The sequence below is a fragment of the Ylistrum balloti genome, unplaced genomic scaffold (genome assembly GCF_031769215.1).
Source record: "Ylistrum balloti isolate Yb309-2 unplaced genomic scaffold, AGI_CSIRO_Ybal_v1 Utg369582, whole genome shotgun sequence".
Classification (NCBI taxonomy): Eukaryota; Metazoa; Mollusca; class Bivalvia; order Pectinida; family Pectinidae; genus Ylistrum; species Ylistrum balloti.
Genome location: NW_026781872.1, coordinates 39,185 through 59,336, shown reverse-complemented (window position 1 = coordinate 59,336; position 20,152 = coordinate 39,185). Strand labels below are relative to the sequence as shown.

The following is a 20,152-nucleotide window of genomic DNA, read 5'->3' as shown; positions in this document are numbered from 1 at the left end:
TTCACTACTACATATATTCACTACTACATATATTCTACATATATTCACTGCTACATATATTCACTACTACATATATTCACTACTACATATATATTCACTGCTACATATATTCACTACTACATATATTCACTACTACATATATGACCCATCAGCTATGGAATCATTTTCATAATCACATGGTGTCCATTCTACAAATGAAAGGCTCAATCATTGGTTTCAAGTTATACAAGTATTTCACACACAAAGTCACGTGGTTGTGTTCCATGTCCGTTCATCCATACATAATTATTTCCAACCAATATGATATAGATGCTTGTTTGTTGCCAGGGTTGATCACTATCCCAAAAGGTGAATTGTAAAGGTGTTTCATCATCATAGAAGAAATTATTATCCTTGTTTTCAGAACGACCTCCAACATACACCGATGCTACTCCATTAGACTCTGAAACCAGAAATTTCATCCCATTCAAGTTTTGTAAAATACGTCAACGTCATTCATTAACAAAACATCTTTTGTGATCAAGATTAAGTAATAGGAAACAGAAATAGATTTAGATGATATGTTTCAAAACGTGGAATTGGAAGTGTTTGGTTTATCTTCTATGGGAGCTTTTGATTTCATTCCATCTTGCTTATGGTTGAAAAACATAACATACAGCATATAATGAACTTATGTCTTACTCAGATAATCCGTCATGTGTAGCTGTCTCAACATGGAGTTAATCCTGACCAGATGTGCCCCATCAAGGTTACAGAAGGATTCTGCGCCTTGAATATTATAGTCCAATCCAGTAACCAGCCGATAACACCAGTCAAGAGAGGAATTGTAGATGTATCCAATGTCAGTCGGGCAATCACCTGGAAACAATATACTCGTCAATTTCAATATATCATGTATATCTTTTTATAAAAAAAGAAAAGAAAAAACTAAGAAAGAATACTCTATCTTTATTTACAAAATATACCATTATCGGGAACTTTAGACCCGATTTAATAGAAATGAATTCTAATATGTCTGATCTAAAACTTTCCAACTCGTATGGCAGTTACCAATAAAATAGAAATGACAAAACTAAAGAGTGAATTATTTTTAATAGAAACTTTAATTATTTCAAACAAAGAATAAGATTTATATAGTCGGCAAATAATAGATTGCCTTGGGCGAATAAGAAAGTTACGAACTTACCCTTATTTCTCCTGTACGATCTCCATCCATTTTCTGTTTTAGATTCCAATGTGTCATTACTGACTAGGAAATCATAGATATGACATGTGTTTGTCTCATCGTGGTACGATAGCGACACACACGACGAATTGCAATTAGCGGCGCAACGTAAGACGCTAGATGTTGAAATCACAACACCTACAGCATCCAATAGATGGACGCGTCTGAGTTCTGTTATTTCAATCATTTCTGTCACATTATCTGCACACGAAGAGATTGCAATAAGTAAGAATAAATGAAGTTTTACAATCATTTTTCTTTGACGTATTACACAAAGATAAGACGCACCAGTAAAACATCAGATACGTGTTAGTTCTTCACTAAAGTTTATCGACCAGCTCAGTGTCGCGTTAAGTCTCCACTTTGTTGATTAGCTCTTCAATCGTAACTGTTTACAATTAAACATAACACAATTCTATTAACAAGACATAAGACGTCAGATTCTCATCAATTTATTAACAATATAGATTTATATTTCGCTCTCTTTGTCGTTGCTGTCTATTCATGATATACTTATTGTCATTTTGCGCTGTATTCTTTGATATTAATTTATTGTTAATGCAGGAAAGAACTTGGTGCTTACAAACCGTTTCCATTAGTTGAATAAACAAAGGTAGAGTTGCCAATCGTTAATGACTCACTGACATGTAAATAGCTATAAGAAATGTAAATGGCTGCGTTGGCAATATATTTTTAGTGAAAAACGTCTCATATGAAAGAGCTCATGTTTACTTCATGAATATTGAATTGTAACTGATCAATGGAAATGAGGAGAAATATCTTTCTGTTTAACCAAACGACGGCGAACCTTGCCTCCAACTACCGTAAGATATAATTCTAGGACCGATTGTTATTTTTCCTCTTCTCTCGTTTCTATCGTCAGGTGCTTGGTAAATAAACTCAGATAATCTATAAAGGACATTTTTTTTTTTTTTTTGCAAACAAGAGAAGTTTGCTCAGGAACCAATTTAAAATTAACTAAGTTTCTCAATACCGCCCAACCAGAACCCATCATTATTTTCATAGTAACGGTTCTGATGTGTCAGACCATAAGCTTTGACACCAGTTGATTTAGTCGACCAACCAGAACCCACCATTATTTCCATAGTAACGGTTCTGATGTGTCAAAGGTTTGGCACTAGTAGATCAAGTTCGTTTAAATTGATCTAATGACCGAGCAGCTATGAACATGCCGATGAATATTTGATCAACTTTGTCTTAATTTGTTGTGTATTCCATTTTGACATATGACTAGGTTTAAACTCTGACTGTTGTATCTATTGAATAGTAAATTGCTGTGAGAAAAACACATTATCATCACAGAATCGAAGGCGAAGTATTTTCAAAAGTAAAAATACGCCGAGACCGCAACATTTACATGTGAAGTTTGTAATAGATTTGTTTCAACAATCAGCCACGATTACATATATACATTTGTCACATACTATCCACCATCATATAAAATGTTTCACGTTGGTCAAAAACCAGAATTGATGGTATCATTTTTGTAAAATCTGGAAAGAGCGGTAAATGTATTAAAAAAATTAAGAAAGGCTAAATAAGGATATTGTATAAATGATTAATTTGTCAGTATCTAACCCACTGAAGTGTTAACTGCTCTATTCAAGACAGTAAAATAATTTATAGATAGTAATATCGTCATTATCACTTAGAAATAGACCTTACTATATTCTGACCTTTTATTGACAATTTACAAGTTCTCAATTTTCCGGAAATGCACAAATAATGGCTAGTATATCATGCACCAAATGATATGTTGCATCGCTTTTGCATCAAGTTGTGATATCTTCACATTTAATTGATAATCCCTCAAGGTTGCAAAAGTAAGACGCTCTTAGTTAAGTTTAAATGTCCGTGGGTAACGTTTTCGTGTTCTTGAAAAACGGTTCTTTATTGAGGATCAATTATAACAGAATTGAAATGATAAAAACAATCTGCTTATTTTCATGTGAAAATTTCTATCCTTTTCTATCCTTAAACTATTATTGTATTCTTGACGAGTCATTTACTTTCAAGATGTTGAGTTATATTTGTGGTTAATGGAAAGGATATAAACAGGGATAAACAAGGATTAAACTATGACATCAATGTGATGTTACCACGAAGAGAAAACTTCGACGATTTCCGATATTTAAATCCTGGATAACCTAAATAAGTAATGTCACATTCTCAAATGAGAACACGATAAGGAAGATCGGAACTAACAGTATACTATCGAGCCTCAAACATTCAACTTCATGCAGCAACAAACATATTTCCGGATAAGATCATTATAGCGACTGTAAAACTTTCCCATTATCTTCCTCACGTTGTATCTTACGTTGTGAGTTTGTCTGTCAGTTGCCAACATCTTGTAACAAAATCGTATTACATGGCCTTAAATCACTAATCAGCTGTGATGTGTAAACACAATAGGTTGAAGATGCACAGATATTGTAGAAATAGAAAACTTACAATAAGGAAATTGAATTCAGTACAGTTATTTTAGAGCTTGGTAAAAACTGCCCCTGTTCATTTCTTTGCAGGAAAAGATCAAGGTCAGCGGTTGTTGTAGAAGAGTCTGTTGTGTCCTTGATTTCCGATTTTGATGGATATTTACGATGGACATACATCTTAAAGGTGGGGTTTCCAACAATGCTAATTTCCCATAGAGGTCGGCCTAAAGAGTTTTTCACCCTTCGAGACCACTCACCAAATACACTGCTTTGAGCCAACAATTTGATTCCCTTGGCTTTACATTTAATTCACACTCACTTGTCTAATTAACTTATTACGAAACTGAATTACTTAACTATGAACGCTGATTGTCACAAGACAGACAAAATTATTATTATGACACTGTTAACGGCCCGACAACACATTAAAGGTAATTCGGGCCATCAAACGATGAAACACACAGCGATCGAACAAACCACAAAAAGGACAAACGCTAAAAGTGTTAATGGTTGTATCACCACAAAAGATTGAAATGATGCGCCATAGCCTATTATATGGACCAACATCTTTCAGGTAAACAAGAATTTGACAACTCTCAACAGTTTCAAAAACGGTTTTTATACTTGCAACGTTACGATTAAGCATTCACGAGCAGGCAACAGGTCAATGCAGTCCGATGAAACATGTTTAACGGTGAGGGGCTTTTCACATCCTACGCACCGATGCTTATCTTCACCTATTAATATATATGAATGTGTAAGGTATGTATGACCCATTCGAAGACAGGCAAGGACAACTTCGTCTCGGTGATTGTCTCTATAGCATGGAAAACATTAACTGATTATAGGTTTTTATGGAGTGCATTTTATCATTGGTATATTGCTTCCATTCCTCCTGCCACTGAGCTGTTAATGATTGTTTGATAAATGGTTTAAAATCGGTAAAATGAAGTTTAAGAACAACAGGTGGTAGCGATAAAGCTTCCTTTGGGAACGATCTGTTTTTTCATTACCTGGTATATTCATGTGCCCAGGAACCCAGCAAAAACAGTAAGAAAGTTAAAGGTAAGGTCGTGATATAGTATTAATGTATTACGAATGAAAATATTTTTTTATATTTCTATTGCTAAGACTTTGTAGTACAGATAGAGAGTCTGAATAGATAACAGCTCTCATTACTTTGTTTGTTTGAATATACTCAAGGACGAGGTAGATAGCTCGTACTTCTGCTGAGAATATTGAGGCGTAGTTCGGTAGCCGGCAGCCATAGACTTCATCTTGTGTAACCATGGTGGCGGCAACCTTATCATTATCTTTTGAACCATTAGTATATAAATGTAGAAATGTTTTATATTTTAACAGCAATTTCGAGAAAGATGAACGAAAGGTGCAACTGTCAGTGTCAGATTTAACCATTTCATGAAGTGAAAAGTCAACTGCAGGTGAATGCAAGAGCCAGGGTGGCATTTATATCGTTCCAAATGACAGTATTTGGTCAATATCAATATTTGTGTTTTGTAAAAGAGCGGTAATCTGAACACCGAATAGCAGAATGGTCTTTGGTCATATGCTATCAAAGCAAGAGTCTTCCCCTACTCTGCGTTTTTCCTCTCTGGATGATGCAAATTATGACGCCTAGGCAGGTTGGATAAGAACAGAGTTTCTAAATATAATATTTCTTATTGTTCATCCTTAATTGGTACTTGTTTTTACAGTTCAAACCATGATGACGCATTACTATTGTTGTGGGTAAAACTGACGACGGACTTAACATGGAAATAGTATATCACTCTTTTTGACATCAATATCCAGTATATCAGTTCCAAAATAGAATTATTAGGAATAACCATTGTTCCTTTTTTCGCTAGACGTGAACATCTTAAAAAATCTTCTACTGTGGCTAGAAGAAGCGTAACTATCTGAAGTTTAAGAGCATAGCCCTGCCTGATGGTTACATTTCATCAAAGCACTCGTTAGAATAGTAACAGCCTGTCTCAATGGACGTCGAGGACCCATATACGTTAGAACACAGGAGTGAGAAGAAAAGGATATGGCGCTGGCTGCTAAAATGAAGCACACCACAACAACTTAGCTCAAACTTTGCTAGATCTGACCAGAAGGTCCAAGTCGCTATTCGTCAAACTAGATGCTACTGGGGATAATTGTGACTTTCCAAAGTTAGACATGGAATACCTTCAGGTAATATCCTGTGACATATGCCAACTATCATTGGCAACTGGTTACACAAGTGAGCGCCTACCTGATGAAGGTGACTACGACATCTGGATCTATAGACACTAACAAAGCATTGTACGACGTCACTCAAGGCATAAAAACAGTGTCAGATACAGTGTTTGGGTCCAGCCTGTCAGCTCCAACGCCATTAATCCCATAAAATATTAATAATGCCAGTGTCCTACTGGACAGAAAACCATGGGGGTATGTGTCCATGTATCATGTACTATTTAGAATACTACATGCATTTGAAAACCAGTAAGCTGTTGCATGAAAAAGTCAAACGGTTTAAGACAAACCTTAAGTAACAAAGAAGCCTTATTGGATTTCAAATTAAGTTGTTCAATGTATAAATCAGCTTACATCTTCAATTTAACGTCCTTGTTACAATATAAGTTCAGCAGTTGTATTATATTTTTGTAGTTATCGGGGAACATGACGGCCATTTTGAAAGTTGAAATGTCGCTTTAGTAGGTTATTAGTGTAAGTGCAAACATTTTATTTTAGTTCACTTTACAACACGTAAATCAAAAATCGATTTTCTCTTTCCTCGTTTTTCATTAAAATATGCATAGCAATGCTGTCGATCAATTTCAATCACTTTGCACAAAAGTCTTATTTACTATTTTGGGGCAATTTATTTTATACTGTTTATAGATGTTTTTAGCACATAATTACGAATGGACTCCAATAGCATTTTTGACCTTCGAAAAATTTCGCTTAATCTCTAAAGAGCACGTTCTTTCTCCGAATCAATCACATTTTTATCTCCTGTTCCCAGTGTATTCGGAACTGTGACTTCTTGCTTTGCATATATGACATCTAACATCTTATAATCAAATTGTTGATATTAGATACCTTCAAAAACGATGAAAATGATATTGTAGCATTTCTCCCCACAAAACGGGCGTTAAGTCCTTGCGTATGTACATGTTTGGACTTAAATAATGCCTGTTTCAAACGTACGACACGACTACAGAGGCTACTAGTAACACATACAAACTGTTTGTTGTATTTGCTTCTTAGTCCAACATGAAACCCCACCTTTCACGTTATTTACAAATATGACATCATTAATATACCTGAAATTGACATTGAAGGATTCCTCAAGGTCTTTGTGTCCATTTTCGATACGTCCTTCGATAAATCTGCCATGTATGAAAACAAATACAAGTTAGCCAAACGGGTAACACAGATTCAATCAATAAGTGTTTCAAGTTTGTTTGAAGATCTCAACGCTAAACTCGACGTTAATGTCTACCAGAAATTCGAACATTTCAACAATTTTTTCTATCGTATATTTCCTTTTCTATTTGAGCGAATATTTCACAACATACACTTTAATGTAGTTCACAATCATATATTTTTACTGCCGTTCATCGTTCTCTGAAAAGAAAACTCTCCTAACGGGAGAACGAATGCGTTACTACATTTAATTAATGGCACCGGTCTTAGTAGGCACATGTACTTGATTCCTTATTTTTTCCGATAAATGAAAAATAGGAAGTTTACTGAATTGTTGGGCTAGTGCACTACTACATCTCCATCTTGACGTTTAGTTAGATTGCTTCCTAGATTTAACTTTTATGCCTCATTTAGGTCAGCCGCATTGATGAGTCCTAGAAACACAAAACAACTGTATGATGTTTACTTCATTTATTGACTGTACGATATCGTATATAAATATCAAATGGTGTTACACACTTGTAAACCTTGTTTTACAATCTTCAGTTTGGAGCGAAATAGATTAATGCACATATAGATAAAACATTTTGGAAGAAGGTGTTCTTTATTTGTTAAAAGTACTTTCAGAATTAAAATCCACATACTTTTAATTTAACTTTTGTGTAAGCAGCATCACAGTAAAACCACTTAAACACTGATTTGACAGTACTAATAATGATAGCAAGAAACTTCGATAATAGTCTGACTGAGCTAGGAAACAACCAAGCAATGAAACGTTTATTTGGATTCTTCTGAATCCAATATCAACAAAGGATGTCCTATTTTATCACCTGTTTGCCGTCTGAAACATTGTAAAGCTGAATCGGGATTAGCTAGTATTTATTCAGTGGAAAGATTGGATAATTTTGTTCCGTATCCGAGTTCTCTTTGTACGCATGAAATATAATGCTAACAAAGACAAAATTATTTCTAACACATCCATCATCTATATAAAAGTTCTTTCTATCATATTTTGAGGACAGGAACAAAAATCGACTTTATAGCAATAAACAGATACAGCGTAATTCCTTGTCATTGTACTTGATTCTTAATAAAAATGTTATCTGCATTGTCTTCAGTAAGGAATTTACATCATACCGTCTGAAATTTTCTATTAGTTAAATAAACAAAGATAAAATTATCAATAATAACTTATAGTATTAACGGACATGCGCACATGTATCTCTGCACTTATTGCTTCAATGCGTGTCGACATTATTTAAATGAAAAACGATTATATTGTTTTTTGCCTCGAGAGAATGTGGTAATGTGCAAAGTATTAATATTGAGTTGGGAAAAAAACACTAAGTGTAATTATAAATGGCAAACAAGGGTTTTTAAACAAAATAATACGTGCTAGACGGAGTTTAGCGCCAACCATTTCAAACTCTTTGTCATTTCTAAGAAGTAATCTTTCCTAATCAGTTATAGTTCAAATGAAAAGTAAACAGTTCTCAGTAAAATTGATTTGAAATCGTTAAAAATATAGACTGAAAGTAAACAGTTCAAACATTCATGGCTGTATCAAGTCAAGTTCCGTGGGATTGCTGTCCTGCAAGTTGGGTGTAAGAATTGAAACTGCTGTTTTGAGAGGATGTTAAATAATAATACGAAAATACAAACTTTTAAAGATTGTATCATTTGCTAAACCTAACACTTGTATCTTAACTAATATCGGCAGAGGCTAAAATAGAAATAAAAGTGCCAGTTACTTCAAATGTAATTGACCTTCGGCTAGTGATTGTTCTTTATAACTATGATTCTAGATGGTGGATGGATCAAAGGTTTCAAAATATGAGGCGCTCAGCATCACTGACTAGTCCAAGAATGACGAAACAGTTGCATGGTGTATCATCAATGACGTCATTCATTATTTTGTCTACAATCTACGTGAACTTCTGATGAAGAAAAAGCGCCCGTTGAGTGTGAGAATGATATGGAACTGTTTGGTCGGTTGTTATTCTAAATCTTCATCAGATAATGTCGTTAATTAAACCACGACTACATATATACAGATATAGCCATACTGTCTGTACTTTACTGTTAATGTCATCCTATGATTAAGAAGGCCAACACATTACTAAGTGGGATGGGCATGACAATGAAATAAAATTGGTTTATAAGACAAAAGACGCACAAGTGAATATCACCTTTTAATCAAATTTAGAGTTATATTAACAGGCAAACAATAAATTATACTCCTACAGCAGTCCTTCTAGAATTCGTTAGAGATGCTAAGGGCCTCAGTGTGGAAACCTAGGACAGAGGAAAATTAAAATTATGCTGAATAGCAACACGTGTATAACAAACTATGTATTTATCTAGTTTCCTTTAGAGTGCGAACATCACATTTCAATATCGATGACATAATGTTTGACGAAGACATATAGAAGAAAACATTATCCCGACACCAAACATCACATTGATATGTGACATGGAGCTAAAGTTATGTATAATTATCAGGCTTATACTGCATGCATATACATGTTGTGATGTATCGTAGTCTTGCCATCCATTGATGTACTGGCCACATGTTGATGTTTTTTTCTCCGGGAACTCCAGCTTTCCTCCACACAAGTTGCATCAATACATAGAAAACAACACGAAACAGAGACAAGTAACATACTGTAGCCGGAAGTAATTCTATTAAGTAGCCACGTAATCCCTTCTGCCGGTTTCTCGCCGAAAGTCTTTAGAAACAGCAAAAACATTTCAAAGCGATGTTATATAGATTTATTGTACTTTTATTTTGTGTGTTTGTGTTTTGTTTTTTTCTTTTTTTCGTAATATGGCGCATTCAATGAACATTTGTTTGGTTAGTCTATAGTAATGGCTTCATCAACATTCAATATTTGTATCAGTATATCCATTAAATGATCAGCTTTGATATCATCTTCATATGTTACTCCGTAGAGACACGTGGAAGTGTATGAAACTATTCTCTGATTCATCATGTTTGTTTAAAAGGTTTTAGATATAAGTTGGATGGAAGCTTGCGCCAAAATGAAGGAAGGAGAGGTTATTCGCCCTTGGATAACATCAACTGGTAACCATATGAACTTCACTGTCAAGAAATCCGGAGACGACCTTGAAATGAAGAGTGTAAAGTGACGCCCATTGCTGCTAAATCGTGTTGCTGACAAACTTTATTGTTCAACATCACGAACATGGCTGTTGTAAGACATTGTTATTTGATTAATGGAGACAAAAGTGTTAAAGAGAATAACACTTGATTGACCTGTGTGCTATGGTGATACCACTAGGTCATGTGACCGTCTAGCTCAAAGGTCAGCAACAGAAAGTGTCTACATACGTATTTTTGTATAAAGAAATGTATTTGAGCATAAATTCTTACGCCTTATTATCTACAAATTAATAAATAAAGTAAAAGAAAAGTATGTCTCAAACTGTCCAAGGAATCAGCTGATAACGGACAGTTTCAATATCACTGTAGCGACATACGGATCAATACATCACGTGTACGAACTACCTTTATGTCAGCAGCAACTTTTATAGCTGTTTTATTCAGTAGAAATATTAATTAAAGCATCAAGTAATAACATAAATGTCAAGCTTGTGTGTGAAAATGTTAAATATTACCAGTAAAAACAAAATCATTATTGAAATCGGGCTCCATTCTGCGTGATTTATGGTAATAAATACATATAGTTTTTAATTACAAAACAATAAAACAAGTCATTTATTGACTCTTCATTTACGTTATTGTCAAATAATGTATGCTGTCGTTAATATCTAAATACGAAGATAGACGATTTATCTATGAAGTATTAATATAGCATATTAAATGAGTTTTCATGTCGTTTATCTTTGGTTAGCAATAAGTAAACCTACTAGCTCTTGTTTCATATGATTCCATATACAATGAAAATTAATCTAAGGTACTTTGAATCACATAACATATAAATATGCGTTTTAAGACTGTTTTGAAACACGTTCCAGGTATATTACCGCATATCAGTAAAATGTGCAAAACAATACATATGTACATTCACTCCATAACAGGTCCATTAAGTGATACAAACCGATTGATACATGTTTGAAATAAACATGGACAGTATATTACACCACTGCACATGTATGCTATAAAACAATATGTCTGAAATGGTATATTATGTAATGTAAGAAGGCACGAACGAACGAAAATAATCTTTCGATACAAATTTATAATTAGATTGCTCTAAACAATGAATTACAATGCAGCATCGTGCAACTATTTTGTCGTTCTAGGAATCATTGGTGATGCCGTATGCCAAATTGTTGAAACCTAGGAGGAGAGTGAGAAAATTCTAATTATTAATATAAATGTTATCTTTATAATTGATGAACACAGCAACCAAGAAGGAAGTAATCTCCGCCACGATCTCTTTCGCCTATTGAGAGTCACGGTACTTTCAACCTCATCAGACATCAGGCAAAATTAGGCAATCATCTTTAAGTAACAAAATTGAAGAATGAAAGAAATTCTTCTCGATTTTATCATTCATTCAATCAGTAATGTAATTCATTATTCTTAAGCGACATTTAATAGCAAAGGCTCAGTCGCTTTCACAGAAAAGTGGCAGCACTTGATATCAGTTTAAAATAATTCATCATTCCAATTTTTTACTTTCCGCCTACTTTTTTCGGAGCAGTTGGTACTATTTGCCCTGTACTTTTTCAGGGATCAATATGATTTTCTCAAGTGTTCATTTTTATATTTGTTCCTTTAACTTTTGCGTGTTAATAAAATCTAATTTACATATCTTGATGTCGGTATTGTCGTCCCTACTTTCATTTATGTACAGAAAGCGAGTATGTATCAAACTAATATCAGATTATGGTTATAGGCAACATAAATTCCCACTGAAAGAAACAAAATAAAATCTTGGTTGTCTGGTTCTTGTGTTGTCCAGCAGTAATTTAGTGATTATTCAATTTCACATAGCATATAACGTAATCTCAAAGCAGTTTAATACTTTAATGATACAAAAAATTATTACAGTATATAATCAACAGGCAGTGTAGTGGATTAAATACATTATGCAATACGACAGAAGAAAGTTTTATGTAATCTTGATGCATTTTTTCTTTGTATCACTGGTTTGTTCTTTGGAATGTTTTAATGGGTTAATATGCTGTTTGTTATATGTGACATGCTATTTGGGTGAAAGAAATCCTTGATAACGTGTCACGTTTTGTGTTGATTCAAAAAGTTATGGTGAATTTATAGGAAATTCATTTCACTTTGTTTCTGTGGTGAAAAAGAAAACTCCCGTTCAATTAGGAATTTCGTCTTATTTCGAAGTGTACTTGTGTTTTACAAATGGTGTATTAATTTATACGCACAAGTTCATCTTGTACTGGATCATTTACATGGCAAATGTCCCTGTTATAAAGAAGATTATTGTTCTTCCAAAAGCCCTTATTTCATTGCCTGTGACTTTTCCCTGTAATCCTGGTATTTATAATGTTTAACGTTTTAACTTAACATACAATGTTTCTCATTCCAGTAAAAATTGTCATGTTGAACACAACGTTCAGTACCAAAAGCTTATTGTAATGTAAATCCTACATCACTTGATACTTCCTAAAATACTTGGAGTATTAAAAAAACAGTATACATGTTTAACATTTTTGCATTTTAGTTTAAGAATATTGAAATTCATAGCATGTAACAAATACCGTTAGATTTTATACTACAAGATTCTATTATTAAATTAACTTGTCATATTAATAGCAAGAACCTCAACAGTGGTTCTAAAGTGTTATCAATTTAACGCTGATTTGAATATATGTCAAAAACAAGACAGATAGCTATCCCAGAAATACGCTTATTTATTAAAAAGAGCAATTTTTATATTACTGCAATAACAATATTAAAAATACAGGACACTATAAATTGGAACTTGATGAATTTATTTTTCTCAAATCTCCGCTTTGTTTCTAAAGGGAAAAAACTAACTCTCTTCATCGATTTTGTATATATAAAGCAACGTAGAGCATGGACATAATGATTTAGCTGAAAGTCGATATTCAGTTTTATTCCGTACTAATTGATAAAAATGCATTGGTTTTGTATTGTATTAAGCTAACAATGCTTACCAACTATGTCCATACTACAAGTATAATTATGACAAGCTGGAATGCTCTGATGAATTATGAATTATAAACATATGACTTATATGGCATATACAAGTACAAATACAACAAAATAAAACAGGAGACGTTGTTAAGAATTCTTAATGAATTATAAATGTTTATATAAATTACGTTTCAAACAGTTTAATTGAGACAATGTGTGTGCTTTCAATTGTTAGATGACAAATGAGAATAAAGCCTCCTTTGACAAGTAATTAATCGTCGCTTAGATTTCACTTTTTGGAGGTTTGAATGTCACATTAAGGCCAAATGAGCGTTTCCTTACTGTAAAGGTGAGAAATATACATAGTTATACCACATAATCTTTCGAGGATTTTTTTTTATCTAAAAAGGTTGAAGTTGTGCATGTAAAACGGTCAGACGGAACATGGCCATATTTCATCAAATGCAAATATACCTTTTTGATGTGAGAAGAATTAGATGCACTATTTAACACTTAATTTAGTTCCATGCCTTGAAATGCGACGCATGATGTAGGTAATTAAAATGAGATATATTCAGCAAAATGAAGAATTATAAAACAAAGGTTCAACCAGCACGACGCAAGAACATATGTCGACAGCTAAATCAAAGACTTCAAACATTCAAAATATCTTTATACATAATATGTTAGAGGTTTCCTTCTCTGTTCTACATGTTATTTCAATGGCACCGAGTTCGCTATTTTCCTACCATAAGGAAAATGATCATTGTTTTCAGGCCAATCCAAAATTCCGACCATTGTAGAAATTTAACAGTATGCTAACAAAGACCTTTCATATGACCTATACCTACGTTACAACATGAAGAGTGTTGATTGTATTATAATTAATACAATTTGTCTTGTTATCTAACTTGTGTGTATTTTCTTCTTTAAATTCTTTAAATCTGTTTGTCACTTCCTCTGTCAGTAGGGGTAATGAGAGTTGATATGAACACCGGGAAAGCTGATCTGTCAGTGTAATTGATCAGACGAAAATAAAAGAAAATAAATGACTTGTATTTTGAATTCTTTGCAAAAGAGGCACACAAGTTTAGCGTTGGATACAGATCAGTCAAACAATGAATATAACTGCATGTTAGGGTCTTAATTTTGAAGTCTAGGAGGTAATGAGGAAAATCCAGAGTGATAAAAAAATGTATACATTTAATTGGGAAATTGCACCAGCCCATAATTCTTAAAATTCCGGTGAATTACCGCAATTTTTTAATATCGTTAGTGGAAGCTATAAATGTCAGAAATATTTTACACTAGAAATCCGTCAAAGCGAACACCCCGCAAAGAAATCGCTCGCGTCAAAAATAACAAGAAAATATCAACACGAAACATAATCTTAATCCAAACTCAGGTTCGATAAAACTAGAGCAAAATATGAACAAACGGATGATTTACACCAGGACTCATGAAAGAGTGCAGCGAGAATAATGACAGGTGTCCCGGAAGAGTAAGCGTATTCTCCTTCACCAAATGATCATATAACCTTGGTCCATCTAAATCAGTAATGTCACGTTCTTAAATGCGAACAATGTTTACAACAACGGCGCCAACACGCAAACTTACGAGCATCAAACACGTCCAACTTCATATCGGACAAAGAAATAGAATATTCCTCAATGAGATCACTACGGCAACCACAAAGCGTCCACAAATTTCCATCAACCTGCACCGTTTGAAACTCTGTGTTACGAGTTTTGTGTTCTTGCACGGAAATCATAATAATTGAGCAAGCCTTTTTGTATCGAATCAATATAAATGACGTTGTCAGCTTTTTCTTGTTCTACCTCATCTCCTTATAGCTACGGTCTATGTGGGTTTATAGTAATTGCCGATTTTGATACGAGAGCTTTTCGTAAAGGGTATAAATATCATGAAACACCTCGCATTATTTGGAAAATGAATTTAAGACACTTTAAGATTCTGTCAAAACTATGTCAGATATCATTATGTGTTCATTCGTAAATCATTATTACAAAATAGCAACTTGATCACAAAACACATTTCTGGTTCTTCAGTTTGTGAAATCCACAATTTACATGGTAGGTAAGGTATTGTTCCTGTTGATATAGAATTAAGTAGCGTGATCCTTGTCTGCGGACATCAATACATTTCCTGCTTACATTAAAACGGCTTGCATGATAACGAAGGAAATTTCACTTGCACATTATGCATTTTTTTCAAAGAAGAAATACTGCCTAATGCTCCAATATTACGATAATTATGTTAAAGATGAAAAAGAGAAATTCAGCCGTTTATATTGATGCCAGATCCATGTAATCAACCTTCTATGCTGGCTAGTCTAGCTGTTCCGACCAACCTTTGTAGAACTTATAACTACCATTCTTCGTGCTATAAAAAGGGTTACAGTCTTATTGTTATGATGTGGGTGGATTTTAAAGAAATCAAAAGTCCTTTTAACCAATATCAACATCATCATTGAAACAAAAGTAGAAAACAAATCTTCTCTAAAGACATATTTCGACCCTGAACACCACCATACGAAAGGGAGAACGGAATCCTAAACACGATCGATTTTCTGGTTGACAAGCCCTTTCAACAGACATTAATTAGCACACCTACGGTAACTAACTGTGCCCCTCTCTTGGTTGACTATTTTCGTTTTCATACGATGTTGAATTATCGAAGAGCTCGTCAAAACAGATCAGAATGACATAGCAATGCCGTTTAATTTTACTTTCATATATATTGCTAACGTCTTGAATAAGTAGTGTCACGTTTCCAGGTGAGGACACGGTCAACAGCGTAATCAACAGTTATATGCGAAGGAGCATCACACACGTCAGACAAAATACTGCACAGGGAAATTCAAACTATAGAATACTTCCCAATGAGTTCATTATAACGACACGAAATTATTGTAGCCATTTGTTGGGGCAAAATGGTGCATAAGTAAACAAATTGTGAAAGTTAGAAAACAAGATATGAAAGCATATATTCCTTTCATGTTGAAGATCATTCGTGAAAGTTTCTTTTTCAGAGCATTTGGAATCTATGTTTTAAAACTCAGATTGAGGCTATTGCTACCAATGTTCAGCATTAATTACCGTCATTGTGACAATTGTGATATATGTTATATATTGCTGCTCAAAATATTCTTGGAATCATCTCGATAGATTATATGTCTTTGTGATACTTAATGATTGATAAATTTGCGATTAAGCGTTAATTAAGAAGGGAGCATGAATGCAATAAAATAATGATGTTATATTATAATCTAAATCCGTGATGGAAGACATTTCGCTGTTATACATATATTCATGTTATTATATCACTGCCAACGTAAAAACCAATTAATATCCAACATTTGTATTAAATGACATGGAAGTGGTTTCGTCTGACAAAACGTGTGTTTGCATGCTATCATTAATGTATGTCTTACCTTCTTAATGTAGGTCACTGATTAAAAAACAAATCAATCTTCACACACATCGTTATTTAAGTTGTATTTATATTATAATTATCTTTTTATTACAGGAATGACTAATTTGATATTATTACATGATTAATACCTTCATTTGAATAGAGACATGTTTTACGTTTAGCCGATATGAGCAAAATATTAATAAAACAAAATCCCCCAAAATACTCAAAAACAAAGCATTACATCGTCATAGATTACCTCAGCATCAGTGCTAATTATATTTTCGACAATTATCTTTTTATATTAGTCCATTCAAGTCCGTCTTGCATGAAAAATGCATAAAACACGATATCATTTCGAAAATATGAAAACAGATTCAATCAGTCATTGTTAGAATATGGAAGTCACATTCCGTAATCGATAGTCCGCGAGTATATCATCGAAGGGATTTAATTGTTCCAATATGTAAATAAGTCCATACGGACTGAATATTTCCGGCGATCAAGGTAAAGATATTTCCGAAAGGCTCAACCAATATAGCTAACAAAATTGAATATTTTTAATGTAACACAATTTGAAAATCCAATGACATTAACTTGTCAAAGGTGTATACGTTGCAAGGTGGTAATTACACACATAACATCTGGAGAAGTCTTTGGAGTAAAAACCAATCAGTATTCACAGAAAATATCTGGCGGTGGCTGTGGTATTTTTTTCTGACACACAATTTGAGGAATGAATCCGCGACACACACACTCGTTGACAGTATCCATGGACACAATTCCCGTTTCTCCAAGCGCGTACGTTTCTCCCATGTATAAACATTCGCCTGTAAACATATGTACGAGCAAACGTTAGAGATGAACTCAAAATGTTTTTAAATTAATGTGATGTTAAAGGATGAAGAAAAAGCTGAACGAGCTTCTGAATAAGCCCGAGGAAATAAAGATTTAATAACATCATGTATATGATGGACATTGGGTGGTTGTTACGATAGAGTATTGCAATGCTAAGGGCAGATATCAGCAAAGGCAATTAAACGGGGAGTAGTATAAATAACTGGAATAAACGAAACAATAAAAAAGAAATTATAACAAAGCAAAAATTAAGAAAAGAATAAAGTGAAATATATAAAAACCGTACCTATCAATGAGATAGGCCTTATATACATTTATATAGAACTACGGAGATCGCCACATAATGAAAACAATTACATTTTACATCTGTATCTTCCTTCAGTAGTATTTTTAATATCATCATACGGAAAACTGATATGGAAGCATTGCAACAAAAGTATGCATTAAAGAAGGAATCAGCCAAACCAATCGTTACAAATTAGGGGTAAAGATGAAGTAAACTATACAAAGACAAAATTTGTAGCATTTATCTTTTACCTATTAGTTTGTTTGATGTTATTTCCTTTTTTGGAACGCTGTGTTTTAACCAGTTGATAGCCCTAATGACCTTTTATTTGTTGACGGGCCGTTAAGAATGACATAATGATAACACAAAAACAAAATGATATACAGAATATTACTATATTTGACTACGTCTTTCAATTTACACGTAGACGAATATGTAAGACGTTTACATAAAGCATATAGGCAAACATTTGAAAACAATAAATAAGAACGCAAATATGAAATCTTGAAAAGTTCATCGTTTGTCAATATCCAACCTACCTGGACATGCCATACAAACTCGGTTGTAAGAAGGCTCTGGTACCTCCCCGTTTCCACAAACAGAAAATTCCGGACAGGGGTAGTACTTGCAATACGTGCAATTATCATCAGAAATGCACCCCACCTGGTACCCCTTTACGTTCGGGGGCTTATTTCTGGGTTTGCAATACCTCACACATTTGCCATACCATGCAGGAGGAGTCCCTCGTGGTACTGTCAACAGACAGTGAAAAACGTGCAAAAATATTTTATCGCTGAGACAGAACTGATATATATTTGATATTTTTATTACCTGACATTCAATCAATTACCAACTTAATACAAGCTATAGCCATTGCTGGCTTTATCACATTTTAGTATTCTCATTCCATGCTTAAATGGTTTTCACTCCGTACGTTAATAAATTATATTTCATAACATGAGCAACATTGATGGCTTGAGTTATCTTATTTTAATTAAAGAAACTGTAAAAGCGCAACGAGTCGTTCCGTCATTTCCATTAAAAGACGGAACTCAAAATTCATTTATGTTCTCGCAAGCTATTACAATTTCTTGTAAAACATTAGTATTTCCCCCAGAAATATCATTAGCCACGTGTACAAACACTTGTAATTAAACGATCAAATCTGACATGTTAGTTGAATATTTGTTGGAGAAATATGTTAGACATTAGTCTAACTTACTCTGACGTCCTACAAGTATGATGTCTTTGAAATGTGTGAAATTTTCCCTGGATATAAACATCACTATATTAGCAAGCATGGACATATTGGCAACTTGTTGGATACGATACATCCCTTATCTTGTAGTGTTAATCTCCAAATATTGGGAGAAGAGCTCATCCAGTTATATTAAGGACGATTCTTAATAAGGGAGGCATTAACATATACATGTAGCTTCTGTTTTCTCTCCTTAAAAACGGTATAATTAATGATGCCTTTTGCACATGTATATTACCATAGATTTAATTAAAAACCATTTATTATGCGATTTGGGTACATTTATGTTAGTTTTACAATGGGTTAATGACAATACATGTATTGTGATTTATGCAGACCTTTAATAAGATCGTCCAAAATATAAACTGGCAAAGAAAGATAAATATATGTATGTTTTAGTATCTCAGAATTAATAAACAAATCAAACGACATCATGACAAGCATTCTCTTTTTAAAAATAAAGATTACTCACCAACCATTTGGATGAACCATGACACAAACACCATTACGAGCACCAATCGATTCATGTTGTTATTTCTTTGTCTCAGAAATAAACCACCAGGAGTGGAAAACTAGGAGATCCTGGGTCACTAGGAAGATTCTCACAGTCAGAATATCAACGTCGCATGCGATGTAATGGGTAAATAATTAATGTTTATGTTAATATCCTGGATTTCAATTATTGCAGTAAGGTTTGGTCTATATTACATTTATTTCCAGACTAGTAAATTGATATTTATATGCAACCTTGAATCATGTTTAGTATTACTTAAGCCGTCTTTTCCAGTCATTTGTGTAGTTGATATTAATATAGATATATATATATGTCTAGGTGTCTCAATTAATTCCACGCAGGGTCACAAAATTAATCTATTTACACAGAACAACTTACAATTATGTTTAAATTTTAATACACTTGATGAACGGCGCGTATTCTCATTCTCGCAAAATGTGGGACATGCCACCATGGTGATGATTTTGTTTGAAAACAATTTTTATTTTTACTTAATTACGAAATAACGAATTATTTGTCCTTTTTTATTACAAATTAGACAGTAAATGCTTCATTTGCATGATGAATAATTAAATATTA

The 20,152-nt window shown here is 33.6% G+C and overlaps 2 protein-coding genes across 2 annotated transcripts; both read right to left on the bottom strand.

The window, feature by feature from the left end:
- Window positions 1-221: 221 nt before the first annotated feature.
- LOC132543461 (uncharacterized) lies at window positions 222-1,478 on the bottom strand. Its single transcript, XM_060206965.1, has 3 exons — window positions 1,187-1,478; window positions 682-858; window positions 222-442 (listed from the first exon to the last, which is right to left on the bottom strand). The coding sequence occupies exons 1-3, from the start codon at window positions 1,476-1,478 to the stop codon at window positions 222-224; spliced, it is 690 nt and encodes a 229-aa protein (XP_060062948.1).
- A 15,851-nt stretch (window positions 1,479-17,329) lies between these two features.
- On the bottom strand, window positions 17,330-19,135 carry LOC132543581 (uncharacterized). The gene is made up of 3 exons (XM_060207098.1): window positions 19,024-19,135; window positions 18,341-18,553; window positions 17,330-17,487 (listed from the first exon to the last, which is right to left on the bottom strand). Exons 1-3 carry the CDS (start codon window positions 19,133-19,135, stop codon window positions 17,330-17,332), a joined length of 483 nt encoding a protein of 160 aa, XP_060063081.1.
- Window positions 19,136-20,152: the final 1,017 nt, after the last annotated feature.